This window comes from Scleropages formosus, chromosome 3, assembly GCF_900964775.1.
Source record: "Scleropages formosus chromosome 3, fSclFor1.1, whole genome shotgun sequence".
NCBI classification, from domain to species: Eukaryota; Metazoa; Chordata; class Actinopteri; order Osteoglossiformes; family Osteoglossidae; genus Scleropages; species Scleropages formosus.
The window spans coordinates 21207384-21227903 of NC_041808.1; the positions used below are offsets into that span (position 1 = coordinate 21207384).

Sequence of the window (20520 nt, forward strand, 5' to 3'; positions counted from 1 at the left end):
TTAAGCACTATAGTACTGTTTACATTTTTGATGTAAATCAACCTAAGCAACAGAACTGCATGTTAAATAAAATTGATTCTCCTGGGTGACTTCAACCTGCATGTCAATGACATTCATGCAAGTGGTCTTCTGTTGCTCGTACAGTCCTTCGATCTCTCCCTGTCCCAATCCCCTGCTACTCACAAAGCAGGCAATTGTCTTGACCTTGTATTTTCCCGTAACTGTGGCTGTCCCGTCCTCTCTGTAACTCCGCTGCATGTCTCTGATCACTCACTTCTTCATTGCCTTTCAACACTCCCTCACCACCAACTCCTCATCTCTTCCTGCACCCGTTATCACCTTTCGCTGCAACTTAAAAATCTCTCTCACCTTCCTGCTTTGCCTCTGCTACTCTTGCCGCTCTCCCTTCTGCTCCACAATTCTCAGATCTATCAACAGATGATGCCACTAACACTTTCCTCTCTGCCTTATCTGCCTCCCTTGACTCTTTCTGTCCTCTGTCTTCTAGACCAGCACGCCCCATTGCTACCCCACGGCTGTCTGATACGTTACGTGCTAACAGGACCAAACTGCGGGCTGCAGAGCGACGATGGTGTAAATCGAAAACTCCATCGGACCTGGATGCTTACCAGTCACTCTTAGTTGCTTTTCAGTCTGCCGTCTCTTCAGCTAAAACCTCCTTCTTCCACAACAAAATACAGTCTGCATCCAAAAAACCACACAGACTCTTTGCCACCTTCTCATCCCTTCTGTGTCCCCTGCCACCTCCTCCTCCCTCTTCTCTCATTGCTGAAGACTTTGTTTTGTTTTCAGAGACAAAGTCAAAGCGATCACTGATAAATTCTCGCCGTCAACCTGCCCGGTTCACGCTGGACCTCCCTGCAAAGCTATCCTCTCCAACTTCAAGCTACTTTCCGAATCTGAAGTTGCTGACTTCCTGATATTACGCAGAGTCACCACCTGCCTGCTTGATCCGATCCCAACATCACTCCTTCAGAACATTTCCCCGCAACTCTCCTCCTTCATCTCTACTATCATCAACTCCTCACTCTCCTCTGGCTGTTTCCCAGCTGCCTTCAAAACCACTCTAATTTCACCTCAGTTAAAAAAATCCTCCCTGGACCCCAATCTGGTTGAAAATTACAGACCAGTCTCTCTCCTCTCCTTCCTGTCCAAAACCCTTGAGCAGGCAGCCTGTGATCAACTGTCTGATTTCCTCACCCGGCACCATCTCCTTGATGGTTATCAGTCTGGTTTCAAAGTTGGTCATTCCACTGAGACCGCCCTTCTGACGGTATCTGACGCTCTCCAAGCTGCTAGAGCTGCCTCCCTCTCCTCGGTCCTCATCCTCCTCCATCTGTCTGCAGCGTTCGACACTGTCAATCACCGGATTCTACTCTCCTCTCTTAACCAGTTTGGGATGAAAGGTGCAGCACTAAGATGGTTTGAGTCCTACCTCCCAGACAGATCCTATCAAATGTTCTGGCGGCGCTCTCGTTCTTCTCCTCTGCCTCTCTCAACCGGTGTTCCGCAGGGGTTGGTATTGGGTCCTCTTCTTTTCTCCATCTACACCTCCTCCCTCGGTCCGGTCATAGCCTCCCATGGATTCAAATACCACTGCTATGCTGATGATACCCAGCTCTTCCTCTCCTTTTCACCTGGTGCGTCAGACATCTCAGCATGCATTGCTGCCTGCTTGTCGGACATCTCTTGATGGATGTATGATCACGACCTCCAACTCAACCTCTCCAAAACAGAGATTCTTTACCTACCAGCTGGCCTGTCCTCCTGTCACGACCTCTCGATCAAACTGGACAACTCACTCATTTCGCCTAGCTCCTTCGCTAAGAGTCTGGGAGTAACAATTGATGCGAGTCTGTCATTCTCTCACCATATCGAAGCCACAACCCGGTCCTGCAGATACGTCCTACATAATATTTGTAGGATCCGTCCCTACCTCACTACTGACTCCGCCCAACTACTTGTCCAGGCCATGGTGACTTCCCGTCTGGACTACTGTAACTCTCTCCTGTGTGGCTTTCCTGCTAATGCCATCAAACCTCTGCAGCTTCTACAGAATGCTGCTGCACGAGTTGTGTTTGATTTGCCAAAGCGCTCCCATGTATCTCCTCTACTCATTTCTCTGCACTGGCTTCCTATAGCTACCCAAATCAAATTCAAAACCCTGGTTGCTATGTACAAATGCATCAATAGAACTGCTCCCAGCTATTTACAAGACTTAATCAACTGGTACACAACAGCCAGGCCCCTTCGCTCATCAACTTCTGCTCGCTTGGTGGTCCCGCACACGAAAGGCAAAGATTGGAGGTTCTCGGTTCTGGGTCCGTTGCGGTAGAATGACCTTCCCCTCTCACTCAGAACTGCGGAAACTCTCTCTATTTTCAAGAAGGGTCTGAAAACTCACCTTTTCCAGATCCACTTCGCCCAAGATCTCTCCAGCTCATTTACAGTGTAACTGTTCATGCACCGTAACTCCATAAGCATCCCCAGATACAACCTTTATTCAGCCATTACTCCGGCATTATACTTGCTGATTTGTGTATCTTATAAAATTAAAAAATTGGTGGGAGGGTATCGGGATTTGTCCATCCTTCGTCTTATGGACCTACTCAAACGATGACCCTCGGTGCAGCAAGTAGTAGGAAACAAACTAGGTTTGCTTGAGACTTTCATGTCTGCAGCTATATCTCCTTCTCTTAATGTACTGCATAGATTGTGCTTTTGCTGAGATGTATGTTGCTTTGGACAAAAGTGTCTGCTAAATGAATAAATGTACAGTAAATGTAAATAAATAGATTTGTATATATAGGTTTGGTGCAGTAATATTCATTGCTTTATTAGGATGTATCGACATGTCATGTACAGTCATATACTCAATACCATACCAGCACTAATGACTATTTATGTAACTATTAATTAATTGCATGGCCCAGTGTTTTTGTCCAAAGAAGCTTACAGTATTTATTAATTTGTATATGTGTTTAACTGGAGCAAGTCTCATGTCTTTGTCCATAGGCAATACACTATTTGCTGCCCTTTTTAAAAGACTGTAAATTACAGTACTTGTTATTCAAGTGAAATTACTACATGATATCCTTTAACTTTGGAAAGACCGAGTTTCTTTCTTGCTGATGTATGTCACCTGTTATACCAGAGGAATACCAGCTGTGAAGTACAAGACTGCAGAAAGGCAAGTAATGGCGCCCCCTGCAGACTTTATACTGCTCTTGCAGCTCACTAGTGATAAATGATCCGCTGATGGAAAACCCACGATTTGAAGTTGGTGATGATACCGGCCAAGAGAAATTGTTTCTGTGAATACTAAATTTAAAAAAGGGTTTCTCAGCACGAAAAAAGACTTCACCACCAAGCTTTACAACCTTTACTGTCTTTGAACAGTTTATAATTTATTCACTTTGTCAATGCCTTCCTGCAATGTAATATACAATTTTAAGCTACTTTTTACAATGATTTACCAATTTATAAGGATGGGTAATTTTACCTTATTAATTTTTGAATAAGTACCTTGTTAAAAGGTGCTACAGCAGGAAATTCTTCATCTGAGAAAATAAAAAGCTGATAAAATTTTCATGGTGATGCATTAAATGTGATAAACAATTGTAGAATCAAGTTTATGAACATCAAGAAGTTAAACAGTATGAATGTTATAAAAGAATTTGCTCAAGGTATTTTTGGTAAAGTAAGGTACGATATACACTGATATTGTGTACACCAAGGTGGTGCGACAGGATGTGGGTTTAATCCTCGCTCAGTCTGTGTAGAGTTTGCATGTTCTTCCTGTGTCTGCGTGGGTTTCCTCCAGGTGCTCTGGTTTCCTCCCACAGTCCAAAGATGTGCTGTTCAGGTTCCTCCATAGTGTGTGAGTGACAGAGAGAGTGTGTTGCACTGATGTATGGATGAGTGACCCATTGTAAGTAGTATCTCTAGCAGTGTAAGTCACCATGGTGAATAAGGTGTGTGGGCTGATAACACTAAATAGAGTACATTGGGAGTTGCTTTGGAGAAAAGTGTCTGCTAAATAAATGTATAGCTGGAGGTGGGAATTAAACCTAAGATCTTTGGGTCTCAAGGCAGCAGTTCTAAGCACTACACCACCAGCTTCCCCCAACAAGGGTGCCTAAGGCCTAGGCACAGTAGAACAATACTGGCTTTCTCTTTCTTTTTCTCTCTCTCAGGCAGGACTGATGCTGAAAGGATCAGTAGGTGAAGTGTCCTCCCCCCTTGTAGAGCGCAGGTCATTGTGGGAGTGGATCATTATCACACTCAAACCACGTGTGCCAGTCTCACACGGGTGGCTGTGGTGGTCACTGGAGGCGCTTCTCATAAGGCTCCTGATAAATACATTGTGTATTTGAGTTTTCCATAGGTCAGAATGGAGGTATCGTCATTTCGGTCATTTCTACAAACCAGGTCGGAAGTAACCTGACAAGTCTTCTGCCTGAGACTGATGCAACATTAATGGTTTGACCATTAATGTAATTGAATACTCACATAGCAAATTAAAATATACACCGCAAAATCAGGAAATGAGTTGAAATTCATTGCGCGGTTAATTGTGAACATATAATGAAAATATAAATGCAAATTCTAAAGCTAAAATGCAGAACTTACCCATTAAAGGCAGTGTTCAGATAATGCCATGTGCTACTTTTAGTGTTGCTTAATTTTATGATTATTTTTACAATAAATGTTAGCAGGTTGGGGGTGCTGCGGTGTGGCGGGTTTGGCTGGGTCCCGCTCTCCCATGGATCTGGGGTTTGAGTCCTGCTTGCCGTGCCTTGCGATGGACTGGCGTCCCATCCTGGGTGTGTCCCCTCCCCCTCCAGCCTTACGCCCTGTGTTGCCGGGTTAGGCTCCGGTTCGCCGCAACCCTGCTTGGAATAAACGGTTTCAGACTCTGTGTGTGTGTGTGTGTGTGTGTGTGTGTATGTGTGTGTGTGTGTGTGTGTGGTCCAGGTCCTGCTCTTCGGTGAGTCTGGGGTTCGAGTCCCCCTTGGGGTGCCTTGTGATGGACTGGCATCCTGTCCTGGGTGTGCCCCCTCCCCTTCTGGCCTTACACCCTGCTTGCCGGGTTAGGCTCTGGTTCTCCGTGCCCTGTATGGGGCGAGCAGCTCGGACGGTGTGTGTGTGTGTGTTAGCAGGTCTGTTAACCCCCCCCAAGGCTGTGCCCTCTTCAACCATATGCCCAATGATTCCAGGACAGGCTCTGGACCACCATGACCCTGCACCAAATAATAAGTAATTTCAAATAGACGGATGGACGGATTAAATGATCGAATAATGAGTTCACAGGACTTTGGTTTAAAACAATGTGAAATACTAACAAATCCATGTTTATGCGAGTGTTGTACTTTTGTGCTTCTGTTCGTGTGTGTCTGTGTGTGTGAGAGAGAATAGCCCTTTGAGTGTTGCTGTAACTCGATCTTGGAGAAATCATCTCTCCCTCCAGCAACAGTAACCTCTCCCATCGCATCGCTGGCAGGGAAACTCACACCTCACACACACTCATACACACACTAAGAGGCGGTCACATGCCGTGTCATATCCCGCGATGCACACGACCGGGTTGGGGAGAACAGAACGTGAGAGAACACGTCGTTGCGGCAACGCCTCGCGACTCGCGCTGCCCAGGAAGATGTGTGTTTTTACTCTTCTTAGGCGAGAGACGCGCACGCGACACCTGCCCGGCCTTTGGCTGACTTTTCGGCTTTGTCTGTTTTTGTCTTTTGAATGAGGAACAGGAGGTAAGTGTGTGTGTGTGTGTGTGTGTGTGTGTCATACACGGCTGTATCTCGGCGATGTGGCGGGCGAGCGCGAGTCAGTCGCTGCATCCCGTCGCTCGCGCTTCCTCCCGCGTCTCTTCGTGTTTCATAACGTCACAGTCAAAGTAGACCAGTGAAAGGGCCTTACCGCGGTAACAGCGCACTCAGATGTATATATATATATATATATATATTAATATGTAGACCCATACAGACCCTGAACTTCTACCCATAGCTATAAATGGAAGTTATTCCGCGCAATAATTTCCTTTCTTAGTCGCTGCGCGAGAACTGGTGTCCCTCTCTTATTCACGCTTAGCTGCGTCAAGTCTGTCTTTAATAAGTCGAATCCAGTCCTCTGTTTTCGTGCCTAAACTAAAGTTCGACACACACACACACACACGGATTCTCACACGATAACGGTAGCTAAACTGAACCAGAAGCACGCGTCAGTATTTCTTTCTGTTTAATAATTTTATTTCCCCACCACGGCACGAGTTACCTTTAGTAACTGTTGTCTGTGCGCGAGGACGAATACATTTACTAACTACATACACACAGAGTGTTACACAGTTTAGTTACAGTGATTCACTCCCTTTCAGGGCTTGTTCTTCCTCCACATGTTGTTCAGTAGCCACAGTCACTCACTGTCTTCCATAAACTCACCACAACTATTACTATCAAAAATTTGACAATAATTTGATAATTTACTATTAATAAATAGGGGGGCGTGTGGCGCAGTGGGTTGGACCACAGTCCTGCTCTCCGGTGGGTCTGGGGTTCAAGTCCCGCTTGGGGTGCCTTGCGGCGGACTGGCGTCCCGTCCTGGGTGTGTCCCCTCCCCCTCTGGCCTTACGCCCTGTGTTACTGGGTAGGCTCTGGTTCCCCACGACCCCGTATGGGACAAGCGGTTCCGAAAGTGTGTGTGTGTGTGTGTGTGTGTGTGTGTGTGTGTGTGTGTAAATTTGGGGTGTGTCCAGTCAGATCTGACCAGGTATAAGAAATGAGTGGGTGAGACTGTGATGAATGAATAAATGGATGGATGGATGGATGGATGGATGGATGGATGGATGGATGAATGAATGAGCTGTATTGCCAAATATGTTCACACATACAAGGAATTTGTCTTGGTGACAGGGACTTCCACAGCACAGACAGAATGACAGTGACAAGACACAGATAATAAAAGTAGAGTGGGCTAATAGAAGATAAAAAAGAGCAAAGAGTGTCAAATTCTGTATTTGGGAGTTCACACACAAGTGGTGTAATTTAAAGTAAATGAGGTCTATAAACCATAAATTCCAAAAATAAGTAGACCATGTGATAATGATGAGGAATTAAATCTGTTAAAAAGTTTAACACAGTTTTAGATGATAATCTACATTTTATACTTATCTTAAAAAGAAATGTAATGGTCCAGAACACCAAAAATAAAGCCTCTTTCAAACACGACCCAAGGATTGGGCTCAAAGATCAGAATCTTTTTTGGGAATTCTGTCATTCAACAATGCCGCCAGCAACACACCCAGATTAGTTTCTCTTTTAAATATGTTATTTCCCAGATAGTATTACTAATGCATTAATTTCTACACTGAAATTTTGGCATTGTTGCGTGAGTCTCAGTTTACTTATGTTCTTTTTCCTTAGTAACACACTGTGACGACTCGCTTCGACTGTGCTCTTGGTTGGGGTCACAGAACAGGAGCTCGGGAGACAGTAGGAACTGTAGGAACATGAGTTTTATTGGGCCAAGGCATTATTCAGCACCTGTGCTCACAGAGCACACACACACACACACACAGACACACACACACACCTGGCCAAAGCTCTGCAAACACACTCAACAACAGTGTGGTCATTCCCCCACAACTCTTACGAACTCATGAAACTGTGCTGGAGGTGATGGAGGCCAGCCTAGTAACAGTTTGTCCCCAAACACTCTTTGTTATTTACCTGTAAATGTGGAGTCGTCGGATTTGGAAGCAATTGCAGTGTTGCGCCTGCAGTTGGAATGCGCCGTGTGAGCAATGTGACGAGGGACTGGGGCACTGGGGCACTGGGACAGTGTGATTGTGAAGGAGAGATAGAAGCCTACATTTTGGCCTGTAGTGTTTTGTTTTTTCTGAGGGGGGTGCGAGGGCGTGGTGGGTTTGGCCAGTGGACGCTGGGTGGTGGGTCTGGGGTTCGAGTCCTGCTTAGGGTGCCTTGTGATGGACTGGTATGCCATCCTGGGTGTGTTCCCCCCCCCCCGGACTTACACCCTGTGTTGTTGAGTTAGACTTCGGCTTGTCGCGACTCCGCTCAGAACAAGCGGGTGTTGACATTGGTTATTTGTCCTTTTCCTCCCAGTTTATTTACTTGCCTGGCTACTTTGTTATTCTTATTTAGCTGCCACTTTCCTCCAAAGGGACGTGCAGTGGTGCGTTAGGTTTTAGTTTTGACAGGCGTTTTTATGTGTTCTTACCATGGCAACACTATCTGTTTCACCAGCATGTTTTTCGGCCATGTCATACGTACACACTGCTAAGGGCTTTGAAATACTTTCTTACTCATATAGTGAAAAGGGGGGCGCGGTGGTGCTGCGGGTTTGGCTGGGTCCTGCTCACTGGCAGGTCTGGAGTTCGAGTCCTGCTTGGAGTGCCTTTCGATGGACTGGCGTCCCATCCTGGGTGTGTCCCCTCCCCCTCCAGCCTTACGCCCTGTGTTGATGGGTTAGGCTCCGGCTCACCGCGACCCTGCTCAGGATAGGTGGTTTCAGACAACGTGTGTCTATGTGTTGCTTTAGCCTCTCAAATACGTATCAAGGGCATGTCACTTGAGTTATTTTTGTACATGGCTCGTAGTTGCATATATATATATATTTAGCCCCCCATATGGTGCTGCCTGTTTCTTGAACCGAATGACCCGTTGCATGTTTCTGCAATGCATGGAACTTCAAGTAAAGTAGCACTATGTAAAGCCGATATCTCTACTATATAAAAAGTCTGTGGAAGTTTTTGTATGTGCACTGTTGAACGGAACATAAATATTGTCATGCCACTTCCGCTGCAAAAGGAGCACGGTATTGTTAACACTGAATCTGTGTGTCCCCTTAACTGTGGACTTTGACTGTTGTAAACGGCGTGGGTGGGCACAGATATACATAATGGAATATGAATACGGTGTCACTCCGAGAGCCAGTTTTAGTACCGGTTTAGTATGCTTTATAACAGCAAGTGCTGGAGACCAAGCAAAATGGCAGAACATATTGTGCAGAGGCAGATTAACAGACACCTGCACCTCTCTGGTGACGTAAGGCTAAGTATCATATACTTTTTCAGTTCCGTTCAACTTTATTATACATACTTATGACTGTTGTCATAGTGGCACTGTTGTAACACACATTTTTTTCCCAGACAGGGTGCAATTGCCATGGACACCTTCAGCCAGCTGATTTTTACAGTTTCCATGGCTAGCGTGTTCTTCTTCCAGTGGCTTTTCCACAGCGTCAGCCCCTGGGTGTCATCTCACATCACCTCTGGGTTTATGCAACTCAGTCACAAGCAGAAGATAGAATGGAACTCCAGGTACTGGATTTAATTTGTTCTGGGAAGTCACCCCACGGGGACATGGCGGCGCGGTGGGTTTGAGCCCTGCTGGAGGTGCCTTGCGATGGACTGCCGTCCTGTCCTGGGTGTGCACCCTTCATCCTTGTGCTCTGTTTTGTCGGTTAGGCTCCGCTCGGGACAAGCGCGTGTGCATTATATTTTGCGTTGGAGGCCCGTCGCTGCAGTTCGTCGTGGTGATCAGGATTAGTCTATCCTGAGTCTTATGCATCTACTCATGCGATGAACAGCGGTGCATAAAGTACAAAGAAACAAACTAAGTTTACTTAAGAGTCACATGTCTGCAACTATGTCTCTCTTTCTCCTAATGTAATGCACAAATTGTATTTCTCTGAGATGTACGTCGCTTTGGAGAAAAGCATCTGCTGAAAGAATAAATAGAAAAATGTAAATGTAAGCAGTTGTTGACATTGGTTGGTTGGTAAGTCACCCCATTTTAGATAAATTCCTGTCGTCAGCCGATTAAACTACCATTATTTTTATAGACAAAATAATCGGGTTCTGAACAGAAAATGTCACCTACACACACACACACACACACACACACACACACACACACACAATGTCTACAACCGCTTGTCCCGAGCAGGGCCGTGGCGAGCCAGAGCCTAACCCGACAACACAGGGTGCAGGGCTGAAGGGCGATGGGACACACCCAGGACGGCACGTCAGTCTGTCGCAAGGCACCCCTTGCTGCCCCATATTTCAAAAAAAAAAATTCTAACTTGTATTTTAATATTTTCATTCACTCAGTTATTATCACACACATTTCCTGAACCGCTTGTCCCATACGGGGTCGCGGGGAGCCGGAGCCTAACCTGGCAACACAGAGTGTAAGGCTGGAGCGGGAGGGGACATACCCAGGACAGGACGCCAGTCTGTCACAAGGCACCCCAACCGCGACTCAAACCCCAGACCCAAGGGAGAGCAGGACCCGGTCCAACCCACTGCGCCACCGCGCGCCCCCACCAGTCATTATCAGTAGATACTTATCCAGTGCAGCATAGCGATGGTCCAGATTTTATCACAGAAGCACAGGGTGTCAGAACGGTACACTCCGGATGGAGACATTTTGATAATTTGGCTCATGGATGTTAATGAGATGAAGAAAGTTCACAAGATCGCTACCTTTTTTTACTCTGGAAAAATGTGTTAATTTATTCAGGTCATATCTGTTTCAAAGACAACCCATGTGATTATAGGTATGAGTTATTTCTCAGGTAGGGGGTGCGGTGGTGCAGTGGGTTGGATCACAGTCCTGCTCTCCAGTGGGTCTGGGGTTCGAGTCCCGCTTGGGGTGCCTTGCGACGGACTGGCGTCCCGTCCTGGGTGTGTCCCCTCCCCCTCCGGCCTTCCGCCCTGTGTTACCGGGTAGGCTCCGGTTCCCCGTGACCCCGTATGGGACTAGCGGTTCTGAAAATGTGTGTGTGTGTTATTTCTCAGTCTTGGTGATTTTTTTTCCTGTTTCAGGGCCGTGTCCACATTACATGCAGTGGTGGTGGGACATCTTTGTCTTTATATTTTATTCTTTGATGATGCCATCAGTGAAAACCCTGTCTGGTAAGCTTTTACCATCTCAGAAATGCAGTGCATGTTGCACATTTTTGTGAGATTTAGGACAATGGTAATTTCCTTGTATTCTCACGGTATTTTTGCTGGTTTTTGCTGTCAGGGGTGACCCCACACTGGTGAAATTTACTGTGAGCATAACTACAGGCTACCTCATTTCAGGTAACAGGGTAATACACCCTTGTTCATACTTACTGATACGAACTCTGCACTCCTGTCCAGCAGTCTAAATACTTTTCTGAATGTAAAATATACTAAGGTCTTACAAGATTTCCACAAAGAACGAACCACGTTCCTGTAGATTGAAGTAGTGTTTTATATAGTCCAATCTCCTCTGTCTTTCGATATTTGTCATTGTTTCTTCTTCTCTTTGCAGATCTGCTGCTCATAATTTACTACTGGAAGGCTATAGGGGACAAGTGTTTCATAGCTCATCACATCGCGGTGTTGTATGCTTACTACTATGTACTGGTGAGTTCCATATTGCTCAATAGCAAAACACGCAGGCAAGACAGGAAAAAGGTGTCTGGGGGTGAGTGGTCGTGTGGCATTGTACAGTCCCTTGGAGGGCGGAACCAGATGGTGATAACCTCAGTTTAAGAGGAAAGGAGCAAAACAGTGTGCATGATACATTTTTTCATTTAGCTGTCTCTTTTCTCCAAAGCAGCTGACAGTGTTAATCTACCTACAGCTATTTACCCGTTTGTACAGCTGGGTAGATTTATAGGAACGATTTTGGGTAAACATCATACTCAAGGGTACTACAGCTAGAGATGAGATTCAAACCAGCAACCTCTGGGTCCAAAAGCAGCAGTTCTACACAGCTTGCCAGTGGATACCGTTAGCTGTACATGCTGCTGAATAACTACAGCAAAAAAGACGCAGTGATTATAGTCTGCCTACACCTTACAAAGATAATTCATTTCTGAAAAAAACTGTTGAACTCTCATAAACTGAAGAGTAATTACTCTTAATGTCAGTTGTAAAAATTGTTATACATTCTTGAGCCCCCAAAAATATTGACACCCATTTATAGAAAAATGTCACTAGTTCCCATTAAAATGGGCACATCTACTTGAACAGTTAATACTCTATAAATCTGTATGGCTGTCTGCTTGCACTCGTTCAACTCTATCTAGCCATTACATACCACACACTTAACAAATGCTCACAAACAACGTCAACAACTGCTGGTCCCGAGTGGGGTCGCGGCAAGCCAGAGCCTTAGCTGGCAACACAGGGCACAAGGCTGAAGGGGGAGGGGACAAATCCAGGACGGGACCAGTCCATCGCAAGGCACCCCAAGCAGGGCTCGAACCCCAGACCCACCACACAGCGGGCACCGACCAAACCCACAAACAAGACGTACATATACTGTATATGATAGTCAATATTAATGTACATTTATGTTTACGTTAAATTGCTTCATTTAGCAGATGTTTTTCTCCAAAGCAACTTCCAATAAACACTGCATATTGTTATCAATTCATATTTTATTCACCGAAGGTGACTTACACTGCTAGATAACACTGCTTACAATGAGTTACTCATCCATACATCAGCATATTCATTGAACCTTTTGTGCAAAAAAAAAACACAAAACAGCAGGAAAGATCAAAGAAATCAATTCAAATTAATTCATAATAACCAAATGAATTGACGTGGTTTAATATACTAAATGGCTATATAATCTATACATAATATATGGTTTAATATACTATCAAGTGGTTACAAAAGGAGGGGTGCGGTGGCACAGTGGGTTAGACCAGGTCCTGCTCCCGGGTGGGTCAGGGGTTCGAGTCCCGCTTGGGGTGCTTTGCAACGGACTAGTGTCCTGTCTTGGGTGTGTCCCCTCCCCCTATGCCCTGAGCTGCTGGGTTAGGCTCCGGTTTCCTGTGACCCCATATGGGACAAGTGGTTCAGAAAGTGTGTGTGGTTACAAAAGTCAGAGTCCCTGACCTATATCTACTATTTACATATTAATTCAATTGTAGTTATTGTTTCTCCCATCCTGTGACTCACGTTTTTTCAGTCTTTTGCAATTCAAATTCAGATTCAAATTTTTATTTGTCACATACACAACCATACACAGTACGACGTGGAGTGAAATGCTTTATACAGCTGTCTGACATAACAATCTAGAAAGACAAATAACAGGTACTAAAATCTAAAGAAAAAATATATACAATCTATTTATGCATACACACACACACATTTTCAGAACCGCTTGTCCCATACGGGGTCGCAGGGGAACCGGAGCCTACCCGGCAACACAGGGCGTAAGGCCAGAGGGGGAGGGGACACACCCAGGATGGGATGCCAGTCCATCGCAAGGCACCCCAAGCGGGACTCGAACCCCAGACCCACCGGAGAGCAGGACTGTGGTCCAACCCACTGCGCCACCGCACCCCCTATTTATGCATATGTAAGACCAAAATATATAAATATGTAATTATAAAAATTTGTGCGGCATAAGATGTAGTGCAATATGGTGTGCAACAGTGCAATGTAATGTGCAAGATCGCGCAGGTAGTTCAGTTTGAGTTTGTATATGACATGGAATAGCAGAGGTGGAGTGGTTCCTGGAGGTGACTGGTATTTAGTCCTAGGTGTTGTATTGGTTGAGGGCCCAAACAGCCTGAGGGAAGAAGCTCCTCTTCATCCTCTCTGTATTGGCCTTTAGGGAGCGGAAACGCTTCCCTGACCGCAACCTACACTCATTTCAGTAGAGGCAATGAGCAATAATATCACCTCTGTCACCACCTGTAGCAATAGTGCTTTGTGTCCAGATACGTGTTATTAACTTCATGCTGCATGTAAAAATGCATTCTCTGTGCATCTATTGCTGCTTTTCAACTTTCCTTTAAATAGCTGTTGCTCTTCAACTTTTCTGGTGATTTCTGTCCTGCCCATCTGTCTGATCCCAGCATTCCACACACAATGTAAAATGATTTACTGAATGAAAATCAGGACGTTCACCCAACACCGGGACAAAGGGTGCACACACCTGATCCAAGTGGTCCAGCCTTACCCCTTTCCTGTCTTGCCTGTTAGTGCTGTTGAGGTTCAATGAGCAAACCGAATGCCCAGGCACAGTACGGACTTACCAGTATGTAGAGGTATCAGTATGCAATGCTGACAAAGCTGACTTGTACAGTTTCAATAAGACCTGTGTGTTTTGCTTGTGTCTCAGTTTCAGTAAATAACATACATGTCAGATTGTGCTGATTCAGTACTGGAGGTAAGTGGGGTCATAATTCTTTGCCCTAGAAAATACTTGCTTTAGATAAGGGGGAAATGAGAGTAGAATTTTTGGTACTGTAAGGAATGAAGTTATAAAAAATTCTTATTTTATGATAATGCACAATATTACATATATATTACAATAAAACAAAGAGTTCTGAATACTGGTTATAATATATTACATTTATACTTACTATCTATCCCTTAAACGAAAATATGCTGTGATTATTTTGTGTGAAATGGAGCACAGTGCTTTATTTGTTAAATTACATGGTACACGTATGCTGAAAATTGGTAAACAAACACCGTGTTTGTTCAATGGTGCCAATAGTAGGTTAGATACAAAAAAAGTTCCAGTCAGTAGAAACACTTGGAACAGTCTGAAAAAATAAGTCTTGCTAATCTTGCAATTTCTAAAGAACTAAACAGATGAATGAAACGGCCAAAACAAGATGCATGTAACAAAAAGACTAACTGCAAAGATGCACATTTCAGATTTTTGTCTCTTTGAAAATTTGTCACTTGAATGTTTACAACATGATGAGCCAGTGTGTCAAGTTTAGAAAAAGAAAATATAAATATTTCTATTTATTTTAAAGAAGCAATGCTTAAATAGCAGTAATATGCCAGTAACGTTACTGGCAACCAAAAACAGCTGTACAAAGTCAATTTATTTTCAGATTCCAGTTCAAACACTTGTTCCTTTAATAAAGGGCACAAATGACCTTTTTACTTGCCTGCAGCCATGGTAAGGACATCATATTTGCAACAGACAACAGTGAATTTGCAGAGTACAGGTGGTCCTTGACTTATAATGGGGTTACACACACACACACACACACACACACATTTTCAGAACCGCTTGTCCCTTACGGGGTCACGGGGAACCGGAGCCTACCCGGTAACACAGGGCGTAAGGCCGGAGGGGGAGGGTTACGTTCCAATAAACCCATCGTAAGTCGAAAATATTGTAAGTCAAAAATGCATTTAATACACCTAATACACACCTCCGCGTAACAGACTGGGAGATGAGGATCGCTGCCACTGCCCAGCATTGCGAGAATCACATCGCATCGCACCGCATATCGCTTGCCCGGAAAAAAAAATCAAAATTCAAAATTTGACGCACGGTTTCCACTGAATCTCTATCGCCAGCTCGCCATCGTTAAGTCGAAAAATTGTAAGTCGAACCATCGTAAGTTGAGGAGCATCTGTATGTTTAAATGATTTGCATGTAGGTGGAATCCATTTGGACACCGCGACTGAAGGCTTCCTTATTTCCACCTCCCCCACATTTCCCATCCTGCTTCATCTTCTCTTCATACTCTGTTTCTTGTTCTTTTAGAGTCAGGGCATATTGCCTTACTTTGCCAACTTACGTCTGCTTGCGGAGTTGTCCACCCCCTCTGTGAACCAGCGGTAGGTACGGCGGATTGCTCACCACTCTCAATTTGCCCATGAAAGGTGCCATCCTGCAGTTATGGCATCAAACAAACAAGCTGCGCTTTAATAATCATGTGTCCGTACCTCAAGCTCTTTGTCAGTTGTTGAACGCAGTTTTCTATACCCTGAGTTGTACATCGCTATTTAGAACAGGGTCAGCCAAATGCATAATTGAATTAGTGCAAATGTATAGCACAATACAACTGGGAGGGAATGTACAAATGTATATAAGTACACTAAGTTACAGTTTAGATTCATGTAAGATGTCCATGTACAGTGGAGTGGCAACTTTCACTGAGACTGAGATCCTGAAATCTTGTAAAGCAAAAATCATGTATAATTACTTTACTTCTTACTGTAAACTTTACAGAATGTTATCAAAAAAAGAACTGTTATACAACACAATAACAGAGCATATAATAAAATAATTGTGAGCAACTACTAGTTATTTTTCATAAAAATAAATAAGAAACTGGATTTAAAACATAAACTGTAGAATTATGTATGTGATAGTGACAACTTACTCTTTAATTCCTTCTGTCCCTGAGATGTTGAGGGGTATCTGGTGGACACCTGGGGGAAGGTTGATCTAAGGTCATTAGCTAGGTCAGCTGGCATTTCGTGTGTTTACAAGTCTTATTTATACACGGAGGTACTTTTCTTTGCATTTTTCTTCTAAAGAAAAAGTCGTCACCATGTAAGTGAAATAACTGCAAGGTGCAACTCTACTAAATTTCTCTTTTAAGGCAAAATCCATAATGTATCATATGGAGCTGGAGAATCAAATTGCATATTCAGTTAAACAGTTCATCTGCTATCTAACTTGCATCTTGTCAGATCTCATCTTGAGACATCATTTTGTGTTGGTGGTGTGGTTCTCTCTTTTCCAGCTGGTTCTTCGAAGCACTTGGCTACCCCAAGTCCTCCAAGGTGAACATCACCAATGGCGTGTTGATGGCGATTGCGTTCTTCCTGGTGCGGGTAGCAGTCATCCCACTATACTACAGCTGCATGTACTCTGTCTACGGGACTGAGGCCTTCTACAGGCTCTCGTGGGGTGGCCGCTCTGCTTGGATCTTTTCCAGTTTCTGTCTGGACGTCATGAATGTCATGTGGATGCTCAAGATTGCTCAAGGGTGCTACAAGGTCCTGTTTTCTGGCAGAGGACAGAAGCTAGAAAGGCAGGTGAATGGCAAGGTGAAATAAACCTGCAGCTCCTCTGTGGCGGATGTGAATGGGTGGGTCACTTTCTCCTCAGATCACTATTGCATTGCTCATAAAATGACTAGCTGAAAGCATCTGATGCTGTATTTCAAGGAGTGTTTAACATTCTGGAATTCTGTGTGCAGCTAGACACAGAAAGACCTGAAGATTTTTACCCGTGATCTGTTACTGTGAATAAGAGCCCATTTTGTTGCACAGGGCAAAACCCTTTTCGGAAAGGGTGGAAAAAAATCAGGTGGTACTGTAGGTACGGACAAGCTGAGGATGTTTCATATATGGAGTGATTTCTTTAAACTTCCTGACATTTTTATTCTAGATTTTATGGTGAATTGACTTGTTTTAATTCCTTTTTGTGTTTTTTTTTTTCTTTTTTTTTTTACATGAAAGTGATAAAAAGTGCACTTACTTGGTGTAAAGCATGGAGTATTATGGTGTATTCACTGGTTAGAGTGTGCTGGACTGCCTGATTACAGCTTTGATTACACCGGAGGGCCAGCAGGCCTTGGTAACTCACATGTTTCTAACTCCAAAAACACAGAAATCATTATTCAGGAACCAAAATGAAAGCTGCTTGGTAAAAGAGGATAACTAATCTCATCACTCTATAACGACACATTGTTTGTACTTTTCATGATGATCAGTATGTGCTCAGAATGTACAAGGTAGAGTTTACAATGTCCTTGCACTAAATGTAAAGATGTCGTGAGGAATATTTGCCTCACGCAGCAATCTGAAATTCAGCGATTTGTTTAAAAGTGAGCTAAACTGATACGTACACACTTTTAAGTAGTCCTTTAGCTCGAAATGCATAGATACCACAACTCTGAACAAGCTGCTTTTGGATTTGACCAGTGAGAACATGAGCTGCTGGGTGTACAGTTGGCCTCTGACTTGGAAACTTCTGAGTGACAGACTTTTCACTGAGGAACTTTGAGAAGTATTTAGTATTTATGTTTGCATAAAAGAGAGATAGCATACCAATCCAAATTGTATACCAAAGTGTCACCCAGCGATGCACCTAAAGATATCATGTGCATATTGTAAGTGCTACCTTGAGTTTTTCAAAAACGAGGAGGAAGGGAGGCTCACAGGAGACGAACAAGCTGTAGGTGACCAGTTTACCTACCTACCAGTTTAGCGTCCGTCAGCGAACTGCCGCCTCTCGTCATCCTGCACCTCCGCGTAATACTGCTGACTGCAAGTTGACGCACAGTTGTTGTGCATAAGGTGCATCTTGCATTGTTCTTTGTTTATTATACCAACCAACCAATGTCTACAACCGCTTGTCCCGAGCGGGGTCGCGGTGAGCCGGAGCCTACCGCATTTGAGTTAGGTATTATTGACTTTTTTGTGATGTATGGGGTAATACTGTGGTCTAGCGCTGGCAGAGTTCTTTATGAGGCTTTCTTGTTGATACTGCATTGTAAATACTCCTATTATAAATATACTACCAGGGAACTCAAAATGCTCAGGCACGTGAATGAGGTATTTTGGCTCACCAGAGGGAAAGGCTGTCTACTGTCTTGGTCTCTGTGATCTCCTCCATGGGAGACAGACATACAGTTCATATGCCAAAAAAACCCTGCAGTTTCCTCCCACCCTGCAGTGCTGTTTGGGTTGCAGACATATACATTCATTCACTTACATTTATTAATTTAGCAGCTGCTTTTTTCTGAAGTGATGTACAACTCAGTAAAACAAAAGTGCATTTCCTAACAGGTGAAGACATGCAGACGCGATTCTTGGGGTAAAGTCAGTAGCCTACGTTCAACACCACCATTTTTACTGGTGCACATTACATAGGTACCTGCATAGAGAACTGGTGAGGATTCCCTCACTCTGGGTCTCATTTGACTTACAAACTTTTTGAGTAATCAACCAGCTCGGCCTCAGTTAATTTTGTAAGAAAAGGACCAACTGTATTCTTTTTAGCAGAGATAGACAGTATGCACTGTGCAAAATAAAAGGAGGTAGAGTACAGGATCGAAAGATTTGTATTCATAGTGGGAGGGCGCAGTGGGTTGGGCCGGGTCCTGCTCTCTGGTGGGTCTGGGCTTCAAGTCCCGCTTGGGATGCCTTGCGACAGACTGGTGTCCCGTCCTGGGTGTGTCCCCTCGCCCTCCGGCCTTGTTCCCTGTGTTGCTGGGTTAGGGTCTGGCTCCCCGTGAGCCTATATGGGACAAGTGGTTCAGACAGCGTGTGTGTGTGTGTGTGTGTGTGTGTGGTATTTATAGTGCTGTAGGTGTGAGAAGCAAAGAACCACTTGTTGCTGCTTTCTGCTAGAGTCCACAAACAGCTAACTGAAACCTAATACAATGCTTATTTCATTATCTGGCTGGTTTTATATGTTCATTACAATATAAACAGCAAATCAACAGAATGTGAAGAAATCAATATATTCTGTGTTAATGAATGAAATTAATTGGTTTTTTAACAGATAACTTTGAAATATTTATTCCGTGCCTTGCGATGGACTGGCATCACGTCCTGGGTGTGTCCCCTCCCCTTCCGGCCCTACGCCCTGTGTTACCGGGTAGGCTCCGGTTCCCCGCAACCCCGTATGGGACAAGCGGTTCTGAAAATGTGTGTGTGTGTGTATTTTGGTGTGGCTAAGCACCATCAAGTCAAATATGGGTGGTTTTCATGACAAGGGAGGTGGAGAAGGGATTTACCATTACTTTTCTCCACAATGGCCTTGGAATTGTGAAGAATGAAAACTCTACACACCCTGAGCCAGATTCAACTATACTCCAGAACGCACAGTTCAGGGAATACGATGCACCAGTTTTACTGTCACGCTACTTTATTTATACCCATGTAATATCTAGTGTTACATTTCTTTTTTGTGTGCCTTTTATACAATTCTTTTAAGAAATAATGAAATTGGAACCTTGCTCAGGTTGTCCTTTCGTCAGGATTTAGTGCTGGTAATGGGTTAATATTTGTTTGCTGGACTCCTCCATACTCGGCCTCCTAATGACAGAATCAGGTGTGTGTCATGTAGATGTGACCTTGTTTCTGTGTGTGGAACGATGAGTATGTAGGCAGAATGGCAAGTACATGTCTAATAGGCTATGCCTATGTTTGACTTTAATAGACACTTACTTGACTCCATGGTCCTGCTCTCTAGTGGGTCTGGGGTTCGAGTCCCACTTGGGGTGCCTTGCGACAGCCTGGCGTCCTGTCCTGGGTGTGTCCCCTCCCCCTCTGGCCTTACACCCTGTGTTGCCGGGTTGGGCTCTGGTTCCCTGCGACCCCGTATGGGACAAGCGGTTCTGAAAATGTGTGTGTGTGTGTGTGTTTGACTTCAAAGGTAAACATGCTATTCTGGGAACTCAGTCAACAAGGAATTTAGAGGGTTAAGGAGAAGTGGAAAGTGTAATTGTATGCTGACTTTGGTGAGGAAAATATTACATACACACAATTTGAATTCATTGCCATATTCAACAACATTATAAAAAGAACATTTCACATTTCAGAACCGCTTGTCCCATACAGGGTCGCGGGGAACCGGAGCCTACCCGGCAACACAGGGCGTAAGGCCGGAGGGGGAGGGGACACACCCAGGACGGGACGCTATAAAAAGAACATATGCTTCATAATTTTCTTTAAATGTGCAACATGCAATTCTG

General features: G+C 44.4%; 1 protein-coding gene across 3 annotated transcripts; it reads left to right on the forward strand.

Annotated features, from left to right (window-relative positions):
- Nucleotides 1–5606: 5606 nt before the first annotated feature.
- Nucleotides 5607–18956, forward strand: LOC108935276 (transmembrane protein 56-B-like). Of its 3 annotated transcripts, none has more exons than XM_018753769.2 (7): nt 5607–5786; nt 9200–9370; nt 10880–10969; nt 11082–11140; nt 11355–11449; nt 15567–15640; nt 16555–18956. In XM_018753769.2, exons 1-7 carry the CDS (start codon nt 5773–5775, stop codon nt 16868–16870), a joined length of 819 nt encoding a protein of 272 aa, XP_018609285.1. In that variant the 5' UTR covers nt 5607–5772; the 3' UTR covers nt 16871–18956. The 3 variants fall into 3 exon arrangements, with proteins under 3 accessions (XP_018609285.1, XP_018609286.1, XP_018609287.1); XM_018753770.2 differs by having other exon boundaries at nt 9204–9370; XM_018753771.2 differs by lacking the exon at nt 9200–9370.
- Nucleotides 18957–20520: the final 1564 nt, after the last annotated feature.